General features: G+C 40.7%; 1 protein-coding gene across 1 annotated transcript in view; it reads left to right on the top strand.

The window, feature by feature from the left end:
• Moxd1 (monooxygenase DBH like 1) overlaps positions 1-24,938 on the top strand; it is an 83,524-nt gene that overhangs the window by 37,949 nt on the left and 20,637 nt on the right. Inside the window, exons 5-8 of the mRNA XM_006986693.4 lie at positions 19,902-20,081; positions 20,381-20,483; positions 22,351-22,517; positions 23,526-23,717. Coding sequence (XP_006986755.1) covers positions 19,902-20,081; positions 20,381-20,483; positions 22,351-22,517; positions 23,526-23,717 — 642 coding nt within the window. The remainder of the gene's footprint in view (positions 1-19,901; positions 20,082-20,380; positions 20,484-22,350; positions 22,518-23,525; positions 23,718-24,938) is intronic.

Genomic DNA, 24,938 nt, shown 5'->3' with positions numbered 1-24,938 from the left:
TCAGAAGTGAAGCTGTGACTGTTCCTAAGATTTGGGTAATAGCCCTTCAGTTCTCATGGAAATGAAGGGATCTTCCTTGGGGACTACAACTTGAGTTTATTGGAGTAATGTCTGTCCTCATCTCATTGATGTTCACCCTTTCTTACAGTTTAAACGTGTACCATAGCTGTGGGCTTCTGTGGAGAAGATGTTTGTATAATTCAGCTTTCTACTTTATTGACATGCAGACCTAAAATGATATCAAGATTATTTTCTTATTGTCCAACATTTAAGAAAAATATTGCTTTAACCAGACATGCTGGTGTACATCTATAACTTCAGCACTCTGGAAGCTGAGGCAGGAGGATCATGAGTTTGAGAGCAGCCCTTGATATTGTAGCAAACCTCTGCCTCAAAAAAGAAAAAGAAAATTTGTCATATGCTGTGGATGATTGATAAATAAAGTGCTGATTGGTTAGTAGCCAAGCAGGAAGTATAGGCAGGACAAGGAGAAAGGAGAATTCTGGGAAGTGGAAGGCTGAGGCAGAGAGACGCTGCCAGCTGCCATGATGAGAAGCAGATGTTAAGATAACGGTCAGCCACAAGCCACGTGGCAACTTATAGATTAATAGAAATGGGTTAATTTAAGATGTAAGAACAGTTAGCAAGAAGCCTGACACGGCCATACAGTTTATAAGTAATACAAGTCTCTGTGTGTTTGCTTGCTTGGGTCTGAGCAGCTACGGGACTGGCGGGTGAGAGAGATTTGTCCTGACCGTGGGCCAGACAGGACCAGGAAAACTCTAGCTACAGTCATGTAAAAGCCACCTACCTGAACTCTATATTTAATTCTCTTAAATATTAAACCCTCCATATTTTTTTTTCATTTCATGCATGTGTAACTATTTGGTATATGTACACATGTGCATGTATGTTTCTCTGTGTGTGTGCACATTTGTGTGTAGGAGTGTGTGTGTGCGCGCACGTGCACGCCCATCCTTGGTATATGGAAGCTTGAGGTTGATGTCAGGAATCTTCTTTGGTCATTCTTCCTCCTTGTCCTTTGAGTTGGAACATCAACTTTCAAGCTAACCCCATGCAGTTATTCAAGCCAGTATACTTTAGGGATGCCCTGCCTCTGCCTTCTTAGGCTGGAATTACAAATGAAGCCCATCCCTACCTGCATTTGCATGGATTCAGTCATCTTGCTTTTGCATCAAGTACTTCAACTACTAAGCCATATTCCCAGTCCTTTCATCTTTTTTTCCCTATAATCCCTTCCACTATGAAACCAGTTATTATATCCGCAGTAGTTGATTTTTGACCCATGATTTTGAGGTAAAATTCATCTCTTTGGGGGGAAGTTCAACACAAATTCCTCATCATGACAGTGGCCACAGCAGCCCGTGAGGGAAAAATGCCACTGTGCTTTTCCTTTAATGGTCACAATTGTGGTGTTAGTGTGCATACCTGTACGTAAATGCAAATGCTTAAAAAGGGCCGAGTTTTAAAGAACACACACTTACGATTGCTCATTGTATCCCTAAACACTGTTTTACTTAACCACCAGGAATTGTCCAAAAGAACAAAGCAAGGCTCAGAAATGACAGGCATCTTTTCCGAAGTCACAGAGATGGAGGCAGGCAGGATAGGAAGGCTGTCAGAGTCTAATGCTCAAGTCTCCTATATCCATACTTCTATCCATAGGTAATATGAGCACAATGGACACCAAGAACTGGATCTGTTTAATTTTATTTAGTTTAGCTGAGGTTGAAGGGCCTTGACTTGCAGCTCACAGGGATGGATGGCTTCAAATGCTTGCCCTACCCTTGACCTTCAGTAACTTCTCTGAGTCTTGGTTTCTGTATTGGCAAAACAGATAGGATACCTGTTTTCAAGATGCTTTTGGAACTTATTTGAAAATCTTCAGAGAGCACTCAAGGTTGATAGATGCAACACTGTCAACTTACAGTCACCTTTCCTCCTCTGACAGTCTAAACTAGCGGTCTGCTTTTGTCAACACTTTATCTCGTGGTTGTTAAAAATGAAGTCTAGCGAGAGAAAGAAAAAAAACAAAACAAAACTTCCTCAACCTGTTAATTAGACTAGGATTTAAATTTAAATCATACATTGCTGTTACTTCCTCATCTGTGTCTCTTTTTTAACATGTGAAATTGAAAAGAATTTCCAGATGATATACATATATATGTGGTATTTATAGTGTTTTCTACTGGGTCATCTTTTAATAACCTGTAATTAAAGAATTTTCAGAGCTTTTGAAAAAGCTCTAATTGCTTGGGTGTAATTACCCAATAATTCAAAGCAGTTGGAAATTCACTTTGATTTCATTGACTGTTTCAAGACATTTCTGAGTAGATAATTGAAATGTATTTGTTTATAGCTGACTGGATTCCATGAGATGTATTTATATCTTGGAATTCAATATTTTGACCATCTTTACTTTTCATTTCTTCATTCTAGACACTTAAGAGATGACCGCCAACACACTTTGTTGGGTAAGCTCTCTCCTGGGATAGGTTAGGTTTATAAGATTTACAACCAAGTTAAACTTACAAGGTCAGAGAACTAAGTTCCTCTTTGTTAACGATAAACAGGGAACGGCAGTTCTCTGAGAAATGTTTTCCACTTATATAGCTATTAAAATTTTCCGACAGTTTGCTGATGTGGTCACATATTTCCAAATACTATTTATTGAGGTGCTAAAAGTTAGCATTTATGAAATAATTTATATCTTCAGCTTGAGTTAGTAATGGGAAATCTTCGCCATGTCACACCGTGTTCTCCCACACTGGCCTTTGAAGGTCTTGAAAAGAAGTCAAAGCAACCTTATTCTGATCACTCCCCACTGGGAGGATGAAGGAGCATGTCCTCAGCTCTTAAGACAGTACTCTATTTTCCAGCCTGAGAATACTCTCTGCATGGGCTTGCTTCATTTCCAATGCAATGATACGTGTTTTTATTTTAATTCCTCAAATATTTTCCTGTTTATGTTTTAATTTCATTAATTTAATACAAAAAGCTTGCAAACAAAAAAATAACACATCAAAATTAACCAAATCCAAAGTCTATATACTTGTTAAAATAAGTAAGAGTGAGAAGCATTTAAAAAATTAGTGAGGCCTTTCTCCTGTTTCCACTTCCAGGAGGAAGTTGACCAATGATAACATGTGTGTATTCTTTATAATTTTTATACTCAAAGAAATACTTACTGGGCTGGAGAGATGGCTCAGAGGTTGAGAGCACTGGCTGTTCTTCCAGAGGTCCTGAGTTCAATTCCCAGCAACCACATGGTGGCTCACAACCATCTGTAATGAGGTCTGGTGCCCTCTTCTGGCCTGAAGGGACACATGCAAGCAGAACACTGTATGTATAAATAAGTAAATAAGTAAATAAATAAATAAATAAATAAATAAATAAATAAATAAATAAATAAATAAATAAAAAGAAATAATTACAATATTATACAGATTTTTACTGGTTTAATTCCCCTTTTTTTGTAAAGTTACTTTGAAATTCAATTAAAATTACCATGCTTTTTATTTATTTACTTTATTTTCTGTGCATTGGTGTTCCTGCACATATGTCTGTGTAGAGGTGTCATATTCCCTGGAACTGGAGTTACAGAGAGTTGTGAGCTGTCATGTGGGTGCCAGAAATTGAACCTGGGTCCTCTGGAAGAATAGCCAGTGCTCTTAACTGTTGAGCCTTTTCTCCAGCCCCCACACTTTTCTTTTTTCTTTTTTTTTTTACAGGTTAAAATATAACAGCCTTTACTTCCTATTTTATTCCTGTGTTCTTTTTAAGTCGTGTTTCTGCAGCCATCTCTCCCTGACAAACATTCAAAGTGACCTGAGTTTTTTTGCTGTTGTAAGCATAACCTTAAGCATTGATGGCTTCATTTCTGTAGGTTAGATTACAAGATGCACTGGGTCAAGGGTGTAGACATTATGCATTTAAATATACTTACCAGGTCAGGTTCTAATACATCTCTCACATTACCAGCAGGATGTGAGAATCTTTTCTCAATTGTTCAAATCTTTTAATAAAAAGCCCAGAGCTGGATATCAGGGTTAAAGCTGAAAGATCAGAGAAGTACAGCAAGCCATAACCACCACCTCTTATCTTACCAACTCCATGAATCTTCTGATTGAAATCTTCTGAGTCTTCACCCGAAATGGTCTCAGCTGAACTGCTTTAGTTCCTATTTCCTCATTCCTTATATACCTTTCTCCACCATACCATCACTTCCTGGGATTAAAGGTGTGTGCCACCACTGCCTGGCTCTGTTTCCAGTGTGGCCTTGAACTCTCAGAGATCCAGATGGATCTCTGCCTCCTGAGTGATAGGATTAAGGGTGTGTACCACCACTGTCTGGCCTCTATGTCTAATCTGATCCTCAAGCAAGCTTTATTGGAGTATACAATATATCACCACATCCTTTTATCACTGAGTATGTTGGTCATTGCCAACTGATGGCTAAAAACATGGATGGTTGTAAGGGATGTTTGAAAAATCTTGTTATCCTTCTGTCAGAAACTCAAGTTCTGAGGGGCTCCAACTTTCTTTTCTCAGACTTGGGATTTAGAAGTTTAGGAGGACACGGCCAAAGGCATAGAGGAAAAGGTAGTCTTGGGAGTATTTGAAGGGTTTGTAAAAGGACCAGAAAGATAATGCATGCTAGGCCATAAAATAAAGTCTGTATTTTGGGGTTGGGGTGAGAGAGAGGTTTGTGTGTGTGTGTTTCTTTCCCCATCTCTTCCCCTCTCTGCACATGTATGAGTATGCTGCATGTAAATGTGTGGGGATGTGTCCCTATGTGTACATACAGAGGACAAAGCAGGTCATTGGAGGTCTTCTTCTATAACTCTCTGCCTTATTGCCTTGAGACAGGGTCTCTGAGACAGACACCTAATCTTTTTGGGGAGCTGTCAGTATCTGCCTGTCGCTGCCCTCCAATGCCAGGTCTATAGGCACACTCAGGCATGCCTGGCTTTTTACATGGGGCATGGGATTCAAATTCAGACCCTCATGCTTGCAGAACAAGCACGTTTAACCCCTGAGACATCTCCCCAGTCTCTGAAATGAGTTTTTCTGGAGCAAAAACCAAACACATGTGTATGTGAGCACATGTGTACAAACATGAGACTGTGGAGGAAGAGTTCAGCAAGAGGAACCCATCGGTTTTCCACCTGATTTTTTGAGAAAGGGTCTTTCACTGAACCTGGAGCTCAATGACTTGTCCAGACTTCCAGGCCAGCAAGACTGGGACTCCTCCTGCCGGCCTTCCAAGTGCTGGGATGATGGACATGGCATGTGCTGCTGCACTGTTTTTCCTTGGGTACCGAGTAGCAAACTAGGGTCCTCATACTTAGTAGTCAAGCACTACTGGGTCATTTCCCTAGCCAGAACTACTGTGCTTTGTAGCTTGAGTTTTCCTGCCTTGCCCACAGTCAAGACAAATCTCTGTCACCCGCCAGTCCCACAGCCGCTCAGACCCAACCAAGTAAACACAGAGACTTATATTGCTTACAAACTGTATGGCCGTGGCAGGCTTCTTGCTAACTCTTCTTATAGCTTAAATTAATCCATTTCCATAAGTCTATACCTTGCCACGTGGCTGGTGGCTTGCTGGCGTCTTCACATGCTGCTGGTCATGGCGGCGGCTGCAGAGTCTCTCCCCTCAGCCTTCCGCTTCCCAGAATTCTCCTCTCTCCTTGTCCCACCTACTTCCTGCCTGGCCACTGGCCAATCAGTGTTTTATTTATTGACCAATCAGAGCAATTTGACATACAGACTGTCCCACAGCACTTCCCCTTTCTTTTTTTTTAAAGGAAGGTTTTAACTTTTACACATCTCCAAAGTCAGCTTGGTATATTTGGGAATTTGGGCGTAGCTTCTCTTACTACTTCCTGCTGGAGGGGGGCGCTGTATCTTATGGGGACACAAAGAAAATTTTAGGATCATGGAGTAGTCCGTGAGACCATATCGTCTGAGCCAGTTGCCTTGAAACAATTCTGGATGTTGGATCATCTGGGCCATGGTGTCATCGGAGACCTTTCAGGTGGTCTTGGCTGGTCAAACCTGATGTATCTTAATCTGGAACAAATCCATAGCCTCTGGCTTTCTGTGGAAACAAAAGCAGAGCCTCCTTTCCAAAGCAACATATCCTTACATCCACATTTTGAAGTTAAGGTACCTTTAAAACACACATTTTGGCATAACTCAACAGCTTTTGCAATCAAATATTTCTCTTCAGTTACGAATATCAAAGAGAACATAATCCAGATTCTCTGTGTGGTAGCCATCTTTATGTGGCTTATGTTTTATATTACCTTGAGCCTATTGCTTTAAACTGCAGCCTTCTAAGCCTGAAACAGCGCTGTGGCTGCTGGCTCCGCCCACTTCAGCTTCCCAACATGGCAGTGGTACGTTTTCCGCCAGCTCTGGGAGCCATCGTGGGTCTATGCTTTTATCCAAGCAGCGTGTAGCCCAGAAACCTCTTTTTTTGTACTAGCAAAGGCTAAATCCACCATGCAGCTTAATGTGCCACTTGCAGAGGCCTCATTCCCGCCATACTGCAGATCGAGCTTGCATGCTAGGAACCCGCCAGTAGCTCAAACCGGCAGCTGCCGCTCATTTGAGAGAGACAATTAGGAAGCTGTTTTAAGCTCCATTTTAGAATCTTTTCTCAGGTTTTAGGTGGAAACTCTTGCCCTCTCGTTGGGCGCCATTTGTAGCTTGAGTTTTCCTGCCTTGCCCACAGTCAGGACAAATCTCTGTCACCCGCCAGTCCCACAGCCGCTCAGACCCAACCAAGTAAACACAGAGACTTATATTGCTTACAAACTGTATGGCCGTGGCAGGCTTCTTGCTAACTCTTCTTATAGTTTAAATTAATCCATTTCCATAAGTCTATACCTTGCCACGTGGCTGGTGGCTTGCTGGCGTCTTCACATGCTGCTGGTCATGGCGGCAGCTGCAGAGTCTCTCCCCTCAGCCTTCCGCTTCCCAGAATTCTCCTCTCTCCTTGTCCCACCTACTTCCTGCCTGGCCACTGGCCAATCAGTGTTTTATTTATTGACCAATCAGAGCAATTTGACATACAGACTGTCCCACAGCAGTGCTTGAACTGGAGAAATGGAGTGATGTGCTGTAGACTTTAGAGTTCGGATCTCTAGAGCTAGAAGTTCAGTCAGAGGTACCAGGATGGGGCAGGGGTGAGAAGGAAGGAAGCAGCCTTGAGGACCAGGAGAGATGCCCAGGAGAGCTGTTGCAGAGGAGGAGACTGGTGTGTCACTTCATTCAATGTTAGGCGATAGGGTTGTAATAAACATCTAAAATGAAGTCATGGTTCAAAGGGGAGAGGGGACGGTAAGTTCTTTCTTAGAATGACAACTATAACTCAATTCATCAGCTCCCCAGATCTCGTCCTCCTCTGCCAAGAAAAGAAACTGACCACATTTCTAAGACTGTAAACCTTCTCTTTGAGCACCTAAGGAGACTCTGAGTTACAAAGTTTAAATGGACTGTGGCTTTTATCTGCCTGGGAAAATACCCAAATATAGAATAAATCACCCATTTTATTATGTTTCATTTGTAACTGGATCAGGTTTTCAATGCAATTTCTATGGCTCACAATCTAAGGATATTTAAATTCTGGCAAAGCCATTACATTTGCTTTATTTTAAAAGGAGGCAATATGTTTAGGGAAAAAAAAAAGATGAGCTCTATTGAGACAAATGAACTCAAGTTTGTGCTTGAGACTCATAGTGATGAGTGGGTTTATCACTAGAAGTACCTGGAGAGAATGCAGAAATTTGCTGGACTCAGTGGGGGTGGTGAGGGGTAAAGTAAACATTAGAAAGTGTGAATTCACTCCGGGGAGTTGCTGTGTGAGGAATGCTAAAATACGTTCCCTATGCACTAGTTTATTAAATATAATGCAAGCAAACAACTGCAAAGACTAATAAGACATTTGCCATGCTCTCAGAATATCGACATCTACGGGAAAAGACTAACATAGTCTGGATAACAGCAGGAGCCCTAAATGCTTTAAGGCAAATTCAGTGTGGGCCTGCTTATGAAGACAGACAGACTTACTGGAGTGGGAATTACCTATCTAGAGAGGAGAGTCACCCGCAGGCCGTGACACCAGTGTTTAACCCAGTCATGATCTGAGACGACTGAGGTTGTTATTTTCTCCTTTTCATGCAATTGTCCTATGGATGGTGACATATTTAATGGGTATCTTCTGTTTAAACACATAAAGTCATAACAACAAAAATCTATCACCTTATCGACTTTTATAAAATCCAAAAGACCATGTTCCCTTTTCCCTCTTGTGTGTGTGTGTGTGTGGGGGGGGTATGGAGGTTAGACATCCACATCTGGTGTTCTCCTCAATTGCTCTCCACGTAATTTTTTGAGGCAAAGAGTCTTTCGGTGAACCCAGAGTTTGTCGTGTTTGGGATTGACTGGCTGGCCAGCCGCCACCTGGGATCTTCTTCTCCTCACATCCCCACAGCAGGGGTTAGAGATGCACACTAGTGCACGCAGCTGTGACCTGCGTGCCAGGCATTCAAACTCAGGTCACCGTGCTCCTAGAGCAGGCTCTTTGCCCACTGAACCATCTTGCCACTCCTAGACTCTCTGTTTCAATTCTAGGAATGAGGAACCACAGATTAATAAAAAGGACAACATGACTTTTCTAATTAAAAATGTTTCCCCTTTTCAGCCAAAAAGAAATATTCCATAAACTAAAATGACTTTTTGAAAGAATGCTGGAATATAAAATTGTTTTGGGTCTCACTCTAATGCCTTTCCTGACCTCAGTCCTCACTCTGTTCTTCCCCAGCAGCCTAGACAGGTACGAGCAGCTGACAAGCTGTATCACCCTCAAAAGGAGACTGAAACCAGTAAACTCCAAGGGCAAATTCAGGCTCAGAACTTAGAAGCTGTGTCAATGTGTTCCCATTACTTAACTGGTCCTCAGTTTCTTTGTTTATAAAGTGAAAATAGTAAATAGGGAATCTCAACATTGCATAAAGATTACATGAAATTAAACGAGATAATGCAGGTAATATATGTGGAGTGGTGTGTGTGTGTGTGTGTGTGTGTGTGTGTGTGTGTGTGTGTGTATACAAATGCACAAATGTCGGTCACCATCGTAGCATCTCTGTCTTGACCTTAAGTCCTGGGACGACTGTCATGCCATCTTTGATCTTCAGCGCTGGGCACCGGTCCCAGGAGCTTAGTCAATCTTTATGAAATCAATGACTTAAATCTAGACTGAGTGGAGTAAGTGATGGTGAGTTCTAACAATGTTCAGCACATCTGTTTTCTCTCTAGAATGAATGAACTTTAAAGGGGGTGACCTGTATCTGAGGAGTCTGTGTTTAACTGAAAGGCTGGCCAGATGAGCCCTGTTGCACTGCATACAGACACTTCATAGATGAAACCAAAGTTCAGGAAAGCAAACTAATAGTCAATGAGCCAGTTGGTTATCAGGTCTAAAGCAAGTTTATTTTGAATCTTAGAGGAAAACAACATCAGTGTCCTGCTTTTGTTACTGATAAAACAGAATTTACTTTGAAAGCCTTTAAAAGAGTAAGGAATTCTGGGGTTTGAGGATAAAGTCCAGCACAGAATTCTGCATGAAGCAATGTTCCTAATTTGTATTGGGTGCAATTAGATAAAATCTATAGATCATGTCTGAAGGAATAAAAACTGCCATTGTATTATTTCCCTGTTCTCAGAAGATAAAACAAGACACCTCAGTTATTGAATTCCTCCGGCAAATAAATTCATTGTTAAATTATGATGAATAAATACTAAAATAGTATATTTTATTTAAAACTTCCAAAATTATTATGATGCATTATACTTAATATAGGAATCAAAGTTTCAGGATGAAAAGATATATATATATAATATATAATATTACAAGGAATACATATTTATATATACATATTTATTTGTAATATATATAGTACAAGGAAGTTAAAACAAGGCTTAAAACATGAAGGATTTAATTGATATATTCAACTTGGTTTTGTTTATAAGTTAGATTGGACTAAATGAAAATCTCTTTCCACTTCTAATTTGGAGCTGTGACATTTTTGCCATGAGAGTCATCTGTTAAGTTCTGTTCCATCATGGTTGGCATCAAGACCCTGAAATCATACATTTAAAAAATAATAAAATACAGTAAACATATATCCGCAACAACAAAGATGGAACCCTACAGGCTGATCTTCAAAGGAGACCTGGAGGTGAATGATAGCTCAGAAATTAGAAAATATGAAATGTAGCATCCAGGAGACCTGCTGGCCTCCTCTGATGGGAGATGAAGCTGTCAAGGAATCGGCACATTTGGACTGGGAAGGTTTGACACCAGGTTTGAATAAGAAAACTGTGTTGGATTTTTTAAGAGACAAAAGCCTCAGGGGTCATATCTGAGTCTTCAAAAGGAATGTATACATTGTTTGACAAGCCTATCTCCAAATCTACTGTAATTAATTACTATTCTAAAGATAAATTTTAAATAAAAATTATAAAATGAGATTAATTGTCTTGTATTAACTCAGTATTTGGAAAGTAAATATCTATAACATTTAAGTTAGAAAGTTTAATATATAAAAACATAAAAATTGTGCATATATGAAGATCATGTAATGACTCAGTGCATATGTACATGTTGAATAATATAGAAATCAGGATACACATGCCCGTCTCCTCAAAATTGCTCATTTTTTTAAGCTGAAGGCATTTGAAATCTTTTCTTTTAAGTTCTTGAGAAATATAATGCATATTATTTCCTCTAGTCCTTCTGGGTCATAGCACAGTACAACCTGCTTCTATAAAACTATAAATTAGCATGTGGAGAGTTTGGTGGATAGACATAACTATTTTTGAAGGTTTATACAGACTTTTCCTAATTAACTGTGGTAGCCCATAATAAATATTATTTATTTTTCAAAGAAATAAGTTATGGAGAGAAACATGAGTGTTAATGCTGGGTTGATGCTTTTGTGTCCACTCTCTACTGTAGGAGATTTCTAACTCAGCATGTCATCATGACCACCTTACAAGATAGGACATGGAGACTCATAATGTTAAATAACTTGTCTTAGTCCATTTAGTGATAAAATCAGAATTTTAAACATGTAGTGTGAATTAATATTTTCTTAGCAGCAAAACTAATCAAATTGTTAAACTAAATAGCAAAATACCCTGAATTCTACTGCCCAAGCTCTTCACAAAATGTCACTAATATCTTCATGTATTTTTCCAAAAAATTCTTTCTATATATCTATAGCTATATGAAAACCTGCCTGTTTTGATATTATTTGCTCTTTACACATATATTTTTTTCCCCTTGGCTTTTAGACTTTAGTTAATCTTGGTTATCACTTATCAGGGCCAAGAGGTTAATACACAGTCTCTTGGTGTGTCTGTGAGGGTTTTCCAAAGGAGCCTACATCAGGAGGGCTCTGGCCCAATGAACAATTTAATCCCTTGGCAGACTCAGCATTTGAAAAGATTTGTTGGCATGTGTTGGAGCTGTGGGAGAGAAGGGTGACTGATTAGAGGGAGGTCATTGGTTGTGCCTTTAGTGACATATCCTGTCTCGTGCTCCTTCCAGTGACTCTCTCCTGCTGGCTGTCATGAGTTGAGGAACTCTACGTCACACCCTTCTGTCATAAAATACCACAGGTCTGGAGCACAGAAGCCGCTCACTGCTGACTGAAGCCATGAGTAGATAGCGATCTTTCCTCACCTAGGTTCTTTCCTTGGGTGTTCTGTAGCAGCCAGGAACACTTGGACTAACACAGACTCTGATAGGGTATTTGATGCTTGCCTTTTAAATTTAGAAGTGTCGCCTAAAGTGTTATGTTCTAAACGGAGATGTATCTCATTTTTATGAGTGTATCTGTTCATTCTGAATTTAATTTGATTAACAACCTAAAGTGTTTTCTAGGTTTTTGTCATTACATTCTTTTGAGCCAACATTACCTTTTAACAGAGCTAAGTGTTTCTAGTCTGGTGGGTAAATGAACATGTTATTTTTGTTTTCGTTTGCATATACTTACTCATGACTCAGTTGTGACCTCTTTTTCTCTGTAACCAGAGATGCGGTTACATAAATGTTTAGTTCGTGTACTTTGTCTGCTTTCACTATTGTGTTGTTGACTTGTCATTATTTTATAGTAAGGGTCTCACCCTCCATTTGGCACAGATTTGCAAATACATTCTCCATTATTTTACTTATCTTTCTTTGCTCAGTGGAGCGCTGCTTCCAATTCTTTCTTCTGCTACATTTAGTTTTCTTCTCCAGGATGGGGAGTGAGATACATAAATAAAGTTGGTATATGTGTGTACCCGTCATTGCCAAGCTATGACTTCCTTGTCGCTCTGTGATATGTAGTTATGGAAAAGGATCTCTGTTTCTACAGTGTTCAAGCACCACATACCAAATTGTTCCATATCTGTCTATCCATTCTGGGTAGATCCATCATAAATCTAGCTATATTTATCCCTTTGACTTATTGCTGCATCAAAGACCATATATTGTTTTAAAAAAAAACTCTTTGAATGTTCTCTAAACCATTTTTATTATAGTGTGAAAGATTCAAACCACATATATGTGAACTGTATACACAGTGAGCTCTGTAAGTTCTCAGCATTTGAAATGTTATTTATGTCATAGCATGTTTGAAGCATACAAAACAATACATCTTTCAAAAACTATGCACACTTATAAGGACTTAAGCAATATCATGTCAGAGAACATCTAGCATGTTCTTTGTGTATATGCGTTTCTCTGTGTGTTGTATGTACTTGTTAGTATGGATGTGTGTGTACATGTGTGTGCAGGAGTTTATCTCCATGATGTATTTTGTTAACTCTCTTGCACATTTGTGTGCACTGCACACACACACACACACACACACACACACACACACACACACACACACACACTAGAGGTTTTGCAAACCTCTGTTCCCTTGGCAGCATGAGAAAAACAGTGAGTTGCTCCTGTAAGGGAGGAAAAAACTTGTGAAATAAGTGCATTCAATGAAAGAAATGTAGCTATCTACTAAGTTGAATGGAACTCAGTACAGTATTATTTACTGTAAGCTACGTGCTGGAGGCACTTCTCCTTCAGTTTTATAATAGATGAAAATTGGATTTGGATTTCTACTCATAAAAAAGAAAACTGAGTTTTGCCAAGGTAAAGGAAGGGGCATCAGATCGTAAACCCTGTGAGTGGCAGACCTTGGATTCCAAACGCAGACTCTGGCATCAGGCTGTGAACACAGTACTGCATCCTGAGGTAAACTAAGAGAAACATGATAAATATGAGCCAGATTCAGAGGAGACATCCAAAGAAACAAAATGGGTCCCAAGAAGGAGTAAGATGTTAGTAAGTAAGTTGAATAAAGGAGACCGGTGGGATGTGGGGAAAGGGAAGGAATGGATTATTGTGGCAGGAATAGATGTGTGTAAGAAGAAATTGGGGAGCTCGATGCCTGGGAATTTGTGTTAATAGGACTGTGTGGGTAACATGCAGCTAGTTAAGGAAAGAAGACCATGAATGTCAGAAAATTTACTCAAAACATAATTTTTTTTCCATGCTCCTCTCAGCCCCCAACTGGATCAGGCACTCTGGATAAAGTGAGGCAGTTGATTAGCTTGATCTGTTTGGGAGGCATCCAGGCAGTGGGAACAGGACCTGTCCTCAGTGCATGAGCTGGCTGTTTGGAACCTGGGGCTTATACAGGGACACTTGGCTCAGCCTTGGAGGAGGGGACAGGACCTGCCAGGACTGAATCTACCAGGTTGAACTCAATCCCCAGGGGAGTCTTTGCCCTGGAGGAGATGGGAATGGGGCGTGGGCTAGGGGATAGATGCGGGAGGAGTGGGGAGAACAAAGAAATCCATGGCTGATATGTAAAATTAAATTATAAAATAAAATAAAAAATTTAAAAAATGGGAAACACTATTACAAAAAAAAAAAAAAAGAATGCTCCTCTGGTCAGCTGCCATATATGGCTTAGATTGCCAGTGTGCAAAGTGCTGTCTTGGGGAGACTGGCTAGTCAGTCAGTGCTGGAGTGCTCTCAGAGGGCAAGTGTCCAAACATCTGTCTTAGATTGCTTATGCTGCTATAACAAAAGACTTCAGACCTTGGAATTTATAAAGAACAGAAGTTTGATTATCGTTCTGGCCTTTGGGAAGTCCAAAACAAAGGCACTAATGTGAAGATCTGTAAGGCTGGCCCCTGGTGGGTCCAAACATGAAAGATAAAGAGGGGGACCTCCTGACTCCCCAGATTTGGTCAGTGTTGTACACATGAGTTGAACTATCACACCAAACTTCCAAGACATGTACTGTCAATATGGCAAAGTTTTATTTGAAAACCAGATATTGGCACTGTTAACTGCTGAGGGCTGTTCCCTGCTTGCACAGGAGATCCTTGCTCTATGTGTGTGCATGGAAAGTGTGGGCTAGAATAATTGATTGGAGAGGAACATGAAAGACCTTCTGAAGGTGTCTCTCAGCATGTTCTCAATATTCAATGTTTTATTTAATAAGTTTTTTTTTAGATTCCCTTCAGATATAAATAACTATCACTTGCAATGTGTTACCTTTCTGAAGGGGACTTGCCTGTTCATCAAGTGAAACAGCTTAAATGCTAAAGCCTGTGTGGGAACTCAGGAGTCAGCAGGCAAAAGATAAAGGTCTGTACACTAGAGACTGTAGCCAGAATGTTTCTCAATCCTGCCTGGCCCTGCAGTCCAGATAAATCTCTCCCACCCTCAGTTCCTCAGATGCTTATAATCAATCAGAAGCTTTATATTAATTACAAACTGTATGGCCTAAGGCTTCAGCTTCTGGCTAGCTGGCGCTTTCATCTTAAATTAACCCATTCTTATTAATCTCTATGTTGCCATGCGGCCGTGGCATTACTGGTCTGTTGGCATCTTGTTGCTCCTTCAGCAGCAGCTGATGTCTCACGACTCCACCATTCTTCTCTGTATCTCTGCTTGAATCTCCTGACTGGCTGTAAGCTTTCTTGCCATAGGCCAAAACAGCTTTATTTATTATCCAATGGAAGCCACACATATTCACAGCATACAGAAAGACATCCCACAGCAAGAGACTGTGTTTTATTCTCTCTCTCTCTCTCTTACAGCTTTTACAGGGAATCCACTGAAATAACTTGCCCAGATCTAGTTAAAATAGTAAATAAGAACAACTTTAGGTGCCAGTATTTCTAAGATAAGAAAAAAAGACAACTTCAAGGTGATGTGTGCAGGACACACGGATGTGGTGATATTGTGTCCCCCAATACATTGTGCACTCTAATAAACGTATCTGGGGTCAGAGGACAGAACAGCTACTAGACAGACATAGAGGCCAGAAAATGATGGCACACACACCTTTAATCCTAGCATTCCAGAGGCAGAGATCCATCCAGATCTCTGTGAGTTCAAGCCACACTGGAAACAGCCAGGCATGGTGACTCATGCCTTTAATCCCAGGAAGTGATGGCAAAAAGCAGAAAGGTATATAAGTTGTGAGGACCAGGAACTAGAGCCTTGTTAAACTTTTAGCAGCAGTTCAGCTGAGATCCATTCGGATAAGGGCACAGAGGCTTTCAGTTTGAGGAAACGGGATCAACTAAGGAATTGTAAAGGTGGGGTGGCTGTGGCTTGTTCTGTTTCTTTGATCATTCAGCATTCACCCCAATACCCTGGGTTTGTTTTTATTAATAAGGCCTTTTAAGATTCATCTTACACACAGAAGAATTGGTGATCTGTATTCATGTTTTGAGAGCTTCTAATTGCCAGTGTCAAAAAAAACAAAGAAAAACAACAACAACAAAGTGAACCAGCTTGGGAGGAAAAGGAATATATCAGCTTAGGAGGAAAAGTGACTAAACCTCCAAATGGCAGAGAAGGAACTGAATTAATAAACCTTAGATAGTAAATCTTCCCTGGGTCCATCTCTTCTCTATGTGCCAACTTTGTGGCACCCACTGCACTGGGGCTTCTTCCCATGTGCAGAAGCACATCACTTGTGGTATCTGCTGACCTCATACTGACCATCTTTTAAGAGGAGCAGATTGTTTCTAATAGTTAAAAAAAAACAAAACAAAACAAAACAAAACAAGGACATAGAGATCTGAGCTGGTCACTTGTGATATGTGTAAGATGGTAATTCTCTTGGGAATTCTGGACTGCAGTAAGGGGTGAATGATTTCCCAGAATTCTCCTCTCCCTACTTCTGTTTCTTTATTCTTTTTTTCCCCCCATGTCTACCCCAGTTTGACCTCTTCTTATTGTCACCTCCCTTAGCTGCCAAGTTCTTTCTTGTTGGGTCTTAGAAGCCACATCAATTCATGCTTTACTTTGATCCCTGACTTGCTTTCATAGTGGAATACTTGTGGTATGAAGACTCCATTCCATATCCAATGTGGTTGAATACATTATTATGCTCATGTCATCTATTTCAGAGATGAGGGCAAGGCCAGGGCAGGTGAGGGTAGACATTTCTCCTTCCATCTTCACATGAGCATGTCAATGAGATCCTCACAGAGACCAACCAACAGCGCTTGTTCTGCTGGGGACCTCAGAGGTAGTACCACTTTAAGAGCCTGCTAACCTCTGGATGCCCTTTGTCAGAGCCAGAGAGTTTATGGACTTTCCCATGGACACTAACTTGGGGCTGGTTGGGGAGAGGGATACATGAAGGGAGCGCCAGGAACAAGAAGAAAGGTGATAGGAGTTTACAAAAAAATTCCAGCTCATCCCAGATTCCTCCCATCGCCTCTCCCCTTGGTTTTAAACTTTAATTTATTGAATCGCAAGTTGTTTTTGGACAGCTTCCATTCCACTCCTCTACTCATGTTCCAGCAAGCAAGGAACCACATCTCAGGCAGATAACTTGGAAGGATGAGAAAATGGAAATCGCTCCAAAGAGCTCTAGTCACCAGCGCCCTGTGGTTAGGCTTAGCCCAGTCCCGTAGGACAAGCAAGGTACTTCTCCCTTTTTTTACTGCCACATTAAAACTAAGGCAAAATACACAAAGGTTTAGCTTTAGATAAAGGTAGTGTTAGTCACAAGGGACACGTGTATCCATGTGTCAACTGTAGGGGCAGTCACGGCCTCTATATAAATGTACAGACCTGGAAATTGTTAATTTATGGTACAAAATTTAGAACAGGTGATGTATCAGCTCTCTGGGATGCTAGAATAAATAGTTGCAAGCAGGCCATCTTGAAACCACAGACATTCTATCCTAGCTCAAAGTGGGGGCAGGGCTAGAGTGCTTCCTTCTCGTTCCCCCTTCTCTCTCCCATCCCTTTATGCTCCAAAGGACTTTGCTTCTTCCAAACTACTTTTTGTTTTCTCTCACAGTCAGTACCTAGGTCTGCATCAAGTTTCCTTTCTGTTTTATAGGCAGTTTACTCCTCAAAAAATCCTTATTATTATTATTTTTTTAGGTTATACCTTCAATTTGTAATGTATAGATGGAATCATAATCAATTTCTCCTTGAAGCTCTGGCAGGTTCACGGCAGACATGTTGCCTTCTGTTCTCTTTAAGAAAAGAATATATTAACAGGCCAAGGGATGGGGCAGTAAGACCAGTAGACCCCATCCAGCATAAGACTTCTGGTCTGATACAGTTTCTCTGATGGGAGCTTTGGGTGGTGCCTCTTGTTAGTTGTGCCCCAAAGAACCTCCTGGCATTAACCTGTGATGCCATTTCTCTCCCACCAGCTGTCTCCAGCTAGGCTTACTGTGTAGCCTTTCATCTCTGTCCCACTGGTAGTGGCTTGTAGCATTGGTGGCTTTCCAACACACCTTCCCGCCACAGCATGTTCTCATCGGAAGAGACTTTGGAGTCAGAGCGGTCTGGTTTCTCAACTTTATCTCCCACTCCATAACTGCAGTGTGTGTGGCTTGTTGCCTACTCTCTCATAATCTCAGTTTTCTCATTGATAAGGTGGAGACGGTTAGCATAAAGCTATGCAGTTAATATGAAGTGTGTAGACCAGATACAGAAACAAAGAGTGATCCTGTGGTTGGCACATGGGAGTTGCTAAATATAGGAGAGATATTGTTAGTCTAAGAAGGCATTGTAATCTAGAAGCTTGATATTTATTTCAATGCTTCCTGCAACAATGAAGATTTGCTTCTAAAAGAGTTTTTAAGTGGTATTTAGAGGTCCCTAAACTCAACTATCACCCTGCATCACATACTCTTAGCTCCCTCTCACTAGGCCTTGATGGAGCTGTCTTGGTGACAGCCAACTCTTCCCTGTTCTTGTGGCCCCTTCTGAGTTCCATTTTGCTGAATTCTATGCAGACTCCAGGCTCTGCCTGAACTTTTCCAAGGCATGTACCAGAAACCTCACATGGATTTGAATATACGGCTGTTGAGATCCTTGTTTTGTCTTTGTGCGTGGACCAAAGCATCCAAAAGTGTCTTGAGTATTACAAGACAGTTAGACTAGATATGGAAACAAAAGTTTGATAGACGTTCTGAATTAGACTTCTGTGAAATCATGGCTAATTTTGTATGATGCTTAAACCATAACTGTCATTTTCAAGCAAATGAAAAAATAGTGTATGGCTTCAGGACTTGTGGCCTTTAAAGATAAGCCCAAACAAAGCCTTGTGCTAACTTGTTTCCATAAATGTGGGCCATAAGTGGTCAAGTGGGTAATACCAAACAGAATCTAATTTAAAAGGTTGGCTCTAGTAGCAGCTTACTTCAAATCACTACACACTACATCCCATGCCCCTTTGGCTTCTCGGATCTTCCTACCAAATGGAGAAAATCTACAGAAATAACAGATGCAATGCCCTAGAAGAAAAAGGCTGAAGATGCTTCATCTACATCTGCATTCTGAAGTGGAGAGCAAAGGTTTCTGAATGCAGTGCCTGCACGTGAGGACTGAGAGCTAAAGCAGGAGTGTTGCTGAGCTCTAAGGATGTCAGAACACCTGGAGCATTGCAGGGCCCTCTAGAGCTGATGCCCACACCCTCAGCCCAAGCTCCTATTTCATGGGTGTGGGGATCTCTGGAAGGGTGACCTGATAACTTGTTCTGGTTAGGTTCACATATTCCTGGATGAAACGGACACAAGTATCTCGAAGGACACAAGTGCTAGGAAGGAGACTTACAAAGAAGCTGATGGTTCCAATTATCTTTTCCATTTGAACTGCCTTCAGATTCCCCCTCACAACTCAAGAAATGTCATAGTAGTCCATCACTAATAGTTGGGGTTGTTGACTGACTCCCAAGTTCCAGCCTCCCAAATTGTTGTTAGAATGCAACCTTTATCATTAAAATAAAAGTATCCATTATTGAGCCCCCATTTCATGCCCAGCCCATGTATATATAGAAATTACCAAGATATCATCTGTTACTTCTGGTAAGGTAAGAATAATATTTTGAGGTAGAGAAGAAGGAGACAGAGAGTTTGTACCAGTAGCCTTGGTGTATATTTTCTCTGTGAGGGGAAACATATGAAGGAATAATAGCAATGCAAAGTGAGGGGCCTGGGAGACAGTAAGCTTTATTAGAGAATGGATAACGGAAAGAGACACGAGTTAAACATGATGGAAAGAGAAAATTGGTGAAGTCCAGCAACTTTTGAAATACATGATTGTCTCATCTTCATTGTTATCATCCATCCATCTAGCATCATCACCGTCATGACCATCTTCAGCACAAAGCTTACTTGGATCTCAGTGCCCTTTATATAACAGAGAGGGATATTCCTTTGAAGACTGAACCATCATTGACCTTGTTTTCCTGCTCGCTCTGGGATGTTGTGAGGTGCTGCCGTTTGTGACACCCTCCCTCTTATTTGTATGTGCGTAGGTTGAACCAGTGATAGAGAGGGGCCATGAGGGCCTGGTCCACCACATCCTGCTCTATCAGTGTAGCAGCACCTTCAACGACAGTGTTCTGGACTACGGCCATGAGTGCTACCACCCAAATATGCCTGACGCCTTCCTGACCTGTGAAACTGTGATTTTTGCCTGGGCCATTGGCGGAGAGGTAATGTTGATGATAATGAACAATTCATAGCCAGTTATTTGACTGTGCTTCTCCTGCATGTATGGTTGTAGTAGAAAAACACCACTGTCACACAAAAATACATGAAGATTTACTTGTATTTATACTTTTATAGGAAAGGATTCTTCCCTTAAATGACCATATTTCATCTGTGCTTAATGAATGGTATTGTTCCATACCTGAAGTGTCCTGTGGGAATGTTTGGGTTTGAGAATCAGAACTCTTAGGGACTTCCACAGGTTACTATTTCATGAAGTTTTTTTTTTTTTTTCCATATTTAGGGCTTTACCTATCCACCTCATGTTGGATTATCCCTGGGCACGCCACTAGATCCTCATTATGTGCTTTTAGAAGTCCATTATGATAATCCCACACATAAGAAAGGTAAGATCTTTCTTTGTTTTCAACGGTCAGTTTTCAAATGTCATGTGACTATTGTCTGTAACATAGTTGAAGTGAAATATGGAACTCTGTATTAGAAAGTGTTAACCTGTACAGTTGTCATCAAAATGAAGATGCTTTTTGAAGCCAAACAGGAATTCTGCCATTCAGAATTACACTAGGACAGTAGCTGTGACCCAGCGGCGTCTAGACAAATGGGCATATATATATGGTCACAAATCCTAAGAATACATTCTCATATTTCCCACCAGGCAGTAGGAAAATGGAAGTTCCTTTTGTGATATAAATTAGTTCCAATTATATGTGGTGCTTAAAATAATTTTCCCTCCCTCTCTCTGTTCCTCTCTTCCCCTTTCCCTCTCTTATGCAGACAAGAGATCCATTTTGAGTGTCTTCCTCAATTGCCCTCCACCTCATTTTTTTGAGACAGGATGTTTGAGACAAGTTTAAATGAGAATGACACCCATAGGCTCATTTAAATACTTGGTCCCCAGGTGGTAGAATTATTTGGAAAGGATTGGGAGTTGTTGCGTGTTGGAGGAGGTGTGTCACTGGAGGTGGGTAGACTTTGGAGCTTTAGAAGCCCACGCCAGTCATTCTGAGTTAGCTCTTTTTCTCATGTTTGTTGTCTCAATATGTAAACCCTCAGCTATTTCTCTCCAGTGCCATGCCTGCCTGTCACCATGCTCTCTACTGTAATAGTCATGGACTAACCCTCTGAAACACATAGTAGAGTCAATGTGAGTTCTCCAATGAAAGTAATCTTAGTTATTTTAATCCACAATGTTTCCACAAACACCGAAAATCAACTATGTGCTTGTTCTGTGCTTGAAGTTTAATATGAGTGAAAAAGATACTCTCTCACTCGTAGAAGTTATAGTCTTAGCTGTGTATAGTGGTGCATGCCCATAATCCCAACACTTGGGGCCTGGGAGAAAAGAATCAGGAGTTTGAAGCCAGTTTGTTCTACATAATGAGACCCGGACTCAAAACAAAACAAAATGACACAAACCAAACTTACAGTCTGGTAGGAAAGGGAAACAATTAAAATAACATTATATGTTTCTGCCAGTTGATTCAAAAGGGATGTATCTGACAGTATGAGAGTATTTAATTGTTGACCCAATTGAGTCAGATGGATGTGGTGGAAGTCTATAAAGTTTTCCTTGTAAAAACAGATTCTTCATAGATATATGTCGAGGTACCTCTGGGAAAGGTTTCAATTAATCAAATTAATTACAGGTTTATAGCATCTGGGTCACATGTTCTCCCTCCCTTCAGTGACATGTCATGGCAAAGAATGTATTATTTGTCTTTTGTCTTTTAACTCCACAATGCCCACCACATAACTGTTCACATATCAACCCTTAAACATCTGATGAGTTTGTTAAGGATGAAGAGAATGTTAATAGACTGTATAGAGTTAACTTTTAGTAGTTTTCTCTATCCATAGATGATTTCTAAGATGAATGGTTTATACCTGTAAGAGTAATATGTCACCCCAAAACAATATGAAATAAAATTTCTATGGTATTCAATCTTATAATGAATGACTTGAACATTTTTGTTCTGCCATTGTGTTAGATAATTGTGAAACATCTCCACCAGATAACTCAAAGATATCCTCCATAGCATGTTGTGTGGGTCTACAATGATCACAGACAATCTGGTGACTTCTCTTCACAAAGCTAACTTTTGTCTTCCAGTCATTGCTGCCTGCATTCCTTTTCCTCATGGGATTTTAATTTCCATTAAATAAACCCATGAATGGCCCATTTCAGATGAATGTGAAAGCTTTTTTTTTTTTAAAGTATTCCAATTCACTTTTTGTTATTTGCTGTTGTTACAGGCTTAATAGACAGTTCTGGGCTGAGGTTTTTCCATACCACGGATATTAGGAAATATGACGCAGGAGTGATTGAGGCTGGCCTCTGGGTGAGCCTCTTCCATACAATCCCTCCAGGGATGCCTGAGTTCCGTTCTGAGGGTCACTGCACTCTGGAGTGCCTGGAGGAGGTAAGCTGTGTCACGGCTCTCAAGCTGCCATCTCCAGATTAGCGCATGGTCTTAGTTATTGTGTTGTCAACGTTTCCTTGAATGTGTACGATGCGTTCGCTGACAGCATCTTGTAAAGATGTTGGTGTAATTCCAGTAGAACCTTTGACTGTCTCTGTTAACTCTCAAAGGCTGGAAGAGAAGAATGATGGGGGCGGGGGGGGGGCAGAAATGCTGAGGTGTCTTCTCCTTTCTTGGCTACTTTGGTTCCTACTTTGGGCATTTGATGACTTTTCTTCATTTGTCTAGTTTCTTTTTCTTTTTACCATTTTGCCTGTTATTTCTGCTCTTTTCCATTGTTCACTTTGGCTTTTCTCTTTTCCTCTGCTTTGTAGTTTTCTTCTTTTAATAAGAACAAGCAATGTGAAATAGATGATGCCAAAGGGAAACCGGGAACTGTAGGCATTTCATGACCACTCTCATTAACAGTTTTTCTCTTGAATCAAAGTATTTCAATGTGGATCATGTTATTTCTGAAATACAGGATTCTGTGATTGTTCCCTGGCAAAATGGAATGATTATGTTCTGCTGAGTCATTTAGACCCTGATTCAAATCACCATGACAACACACATATCAGCTGTAGAACCTGGGTGAATCATTTAATCCCACTGGGGACGACGTCCTTTTCTATCTAGGAAAGTAGGCACAGGTTCTCCTTGTGAGAGTTTGCATTTTCCCGTTATTGACCTGCTGCTGCGGTCTTTTCACGGGACCATTGTTTGACTCTTCACCTCCCAATGGAAGTGAAGAGAAAGCCAAGCTCACCATGGCCTGATACCTGTCCCTTCGTTCTCCTGGTAAATGATGAGCACAAAGACAACAGTCTACTATCCAAATTCAAAGTATTTGGCAGCTCAGGCTTTTACTTGAATTGCTTCACCTTTTTTTGTCAGTTATACTTCAAGTATGTCTGAACTGTCTGAGCATGCCTTTGATGGGCTAATCGGGTTCTCCTCGCTGTCCCACAGGCCCTGGGAGCTGAGAAGCCAAGTGGAATCCACGTGTTTGCAGTTCTTCTTCATGCTCACCTGGCAGGCAGAGGCGTCAGGCTGCGTCATTTTCGAAATGGGGAGGAAATGCAGTCGCTGGCTTACGATGATGATTTCGACTTCAATTTCCAGGAGTTTCAGTATCTGAAGGAAGAACAAACAATCTTACCAGTACGCATGAGTGGTCTTTTTCAGGGACTATTGTGTCTTGAAGTTTATCTCCCAGGATGCAGTAGGGATCCTGCTAGCCAAGAGAATTGCTCATCAAGTTCATAGTCTAAAAGCCACCCACTGTGGGTGTTGCATACATCAGAGGGAATGCGTTTGATCTTCTTCCCAAACTGGAAACTCACTTTTCCTACCATCCCCTGGAGGCAATGCAAGTTCTTGATTAAAGAAAGAAAGAAAAAAACAAAACAAAACAACGGAAGAGCACATGTTCAGATCACTGACTAGTGATTCTTTGGGTTGCAATTATGATAATGGTGAAATTGCATGTTATGATATGTTTTCTTGAAGAGGGAACACATTTTACTACTTTCTTTTTTGTGAAAAATGAACCTAGGATAATCCTTCCACCAGAAGAGCAGGGCTGGAGAAATGGCTCAGTGGTTAAGAGTCTTGCCGTGCAATCATGAGGACTTGCCTTCAAGTCCTCAGCAACTTTGTAGAAACTGGAAGTAGCCTTGCATGCCTATGACTGGTATATTGGGGGACAGACCTGGGAGCTGGAGGACAGATGCACACATGTCACACATACACACCCAAGCAAAGTTATTAGACATAGGTAATTATCCTTTGCTTTATGAGCCAACTTGTAGCAGCTCTTGGGGTTAGAGTGTAAGAAGAGAATTATATGTCTTACAATAGTGAAACCTTTCATTTTTCTTTAATTTTATGAAGCATTGTCTCCCTTCAGATATTGTCCTATGCCCATCAGGCTCAGTAGTCACACCATTTCCTATCCTTAAATAGATTACTAAAAATTAAATGTTTACACAATTTGTGAAATGACAGTGGCATACGAGTTTTCTCTAGGTGAGTGAGGCTTGCAGTAGAATGTTTTAGATGGAGTGAACTGTCAAGAAAAAAACAAAATGTTGGAAGAGAGTGTGAAAAAAGAACTAACTAATGAAGAGAAAGGGGACCTATTTTCTTTAATGATCACACTTTACTCATAGCTCTGACTCATTATTCCTTTTGGAAATTTTTATACACCTTGACAGACATAAGATACGTTGAGAAAGAGTGGTTTGTTGTTATTCTTTCTATACTACTAGTGCATCACTGTCTAATGGGTATGCTATGATTAGGGCCATATGCAAGCTGAGATATTGATCTTCAGGTGCAGGGAGGAAAACCTGGGACTAGTGCCAGGGATGACTCCAGGCC

Source organism: Peromyscus maniculatus, chromosome 16, assembly GCF_049852395.1.
Source record: "Peromyscus maniculatus bairdii isolate BWxNUB_F1_BW_parent chromosome 16, HU_Pman_BW_mat_3.1, whole genome shotgun sequence".
Lineage (NCBI taxonomy): Eukaryota > Metazoa > Chordata > Mammalia > Rodentia > Cricetidae > Peromyscus > Peromyscus maniculatus.
Note: the sequence above shows the minus strand (reverse complement) of the source record. Positions and strands in the feature narration are given on the sequence as shown.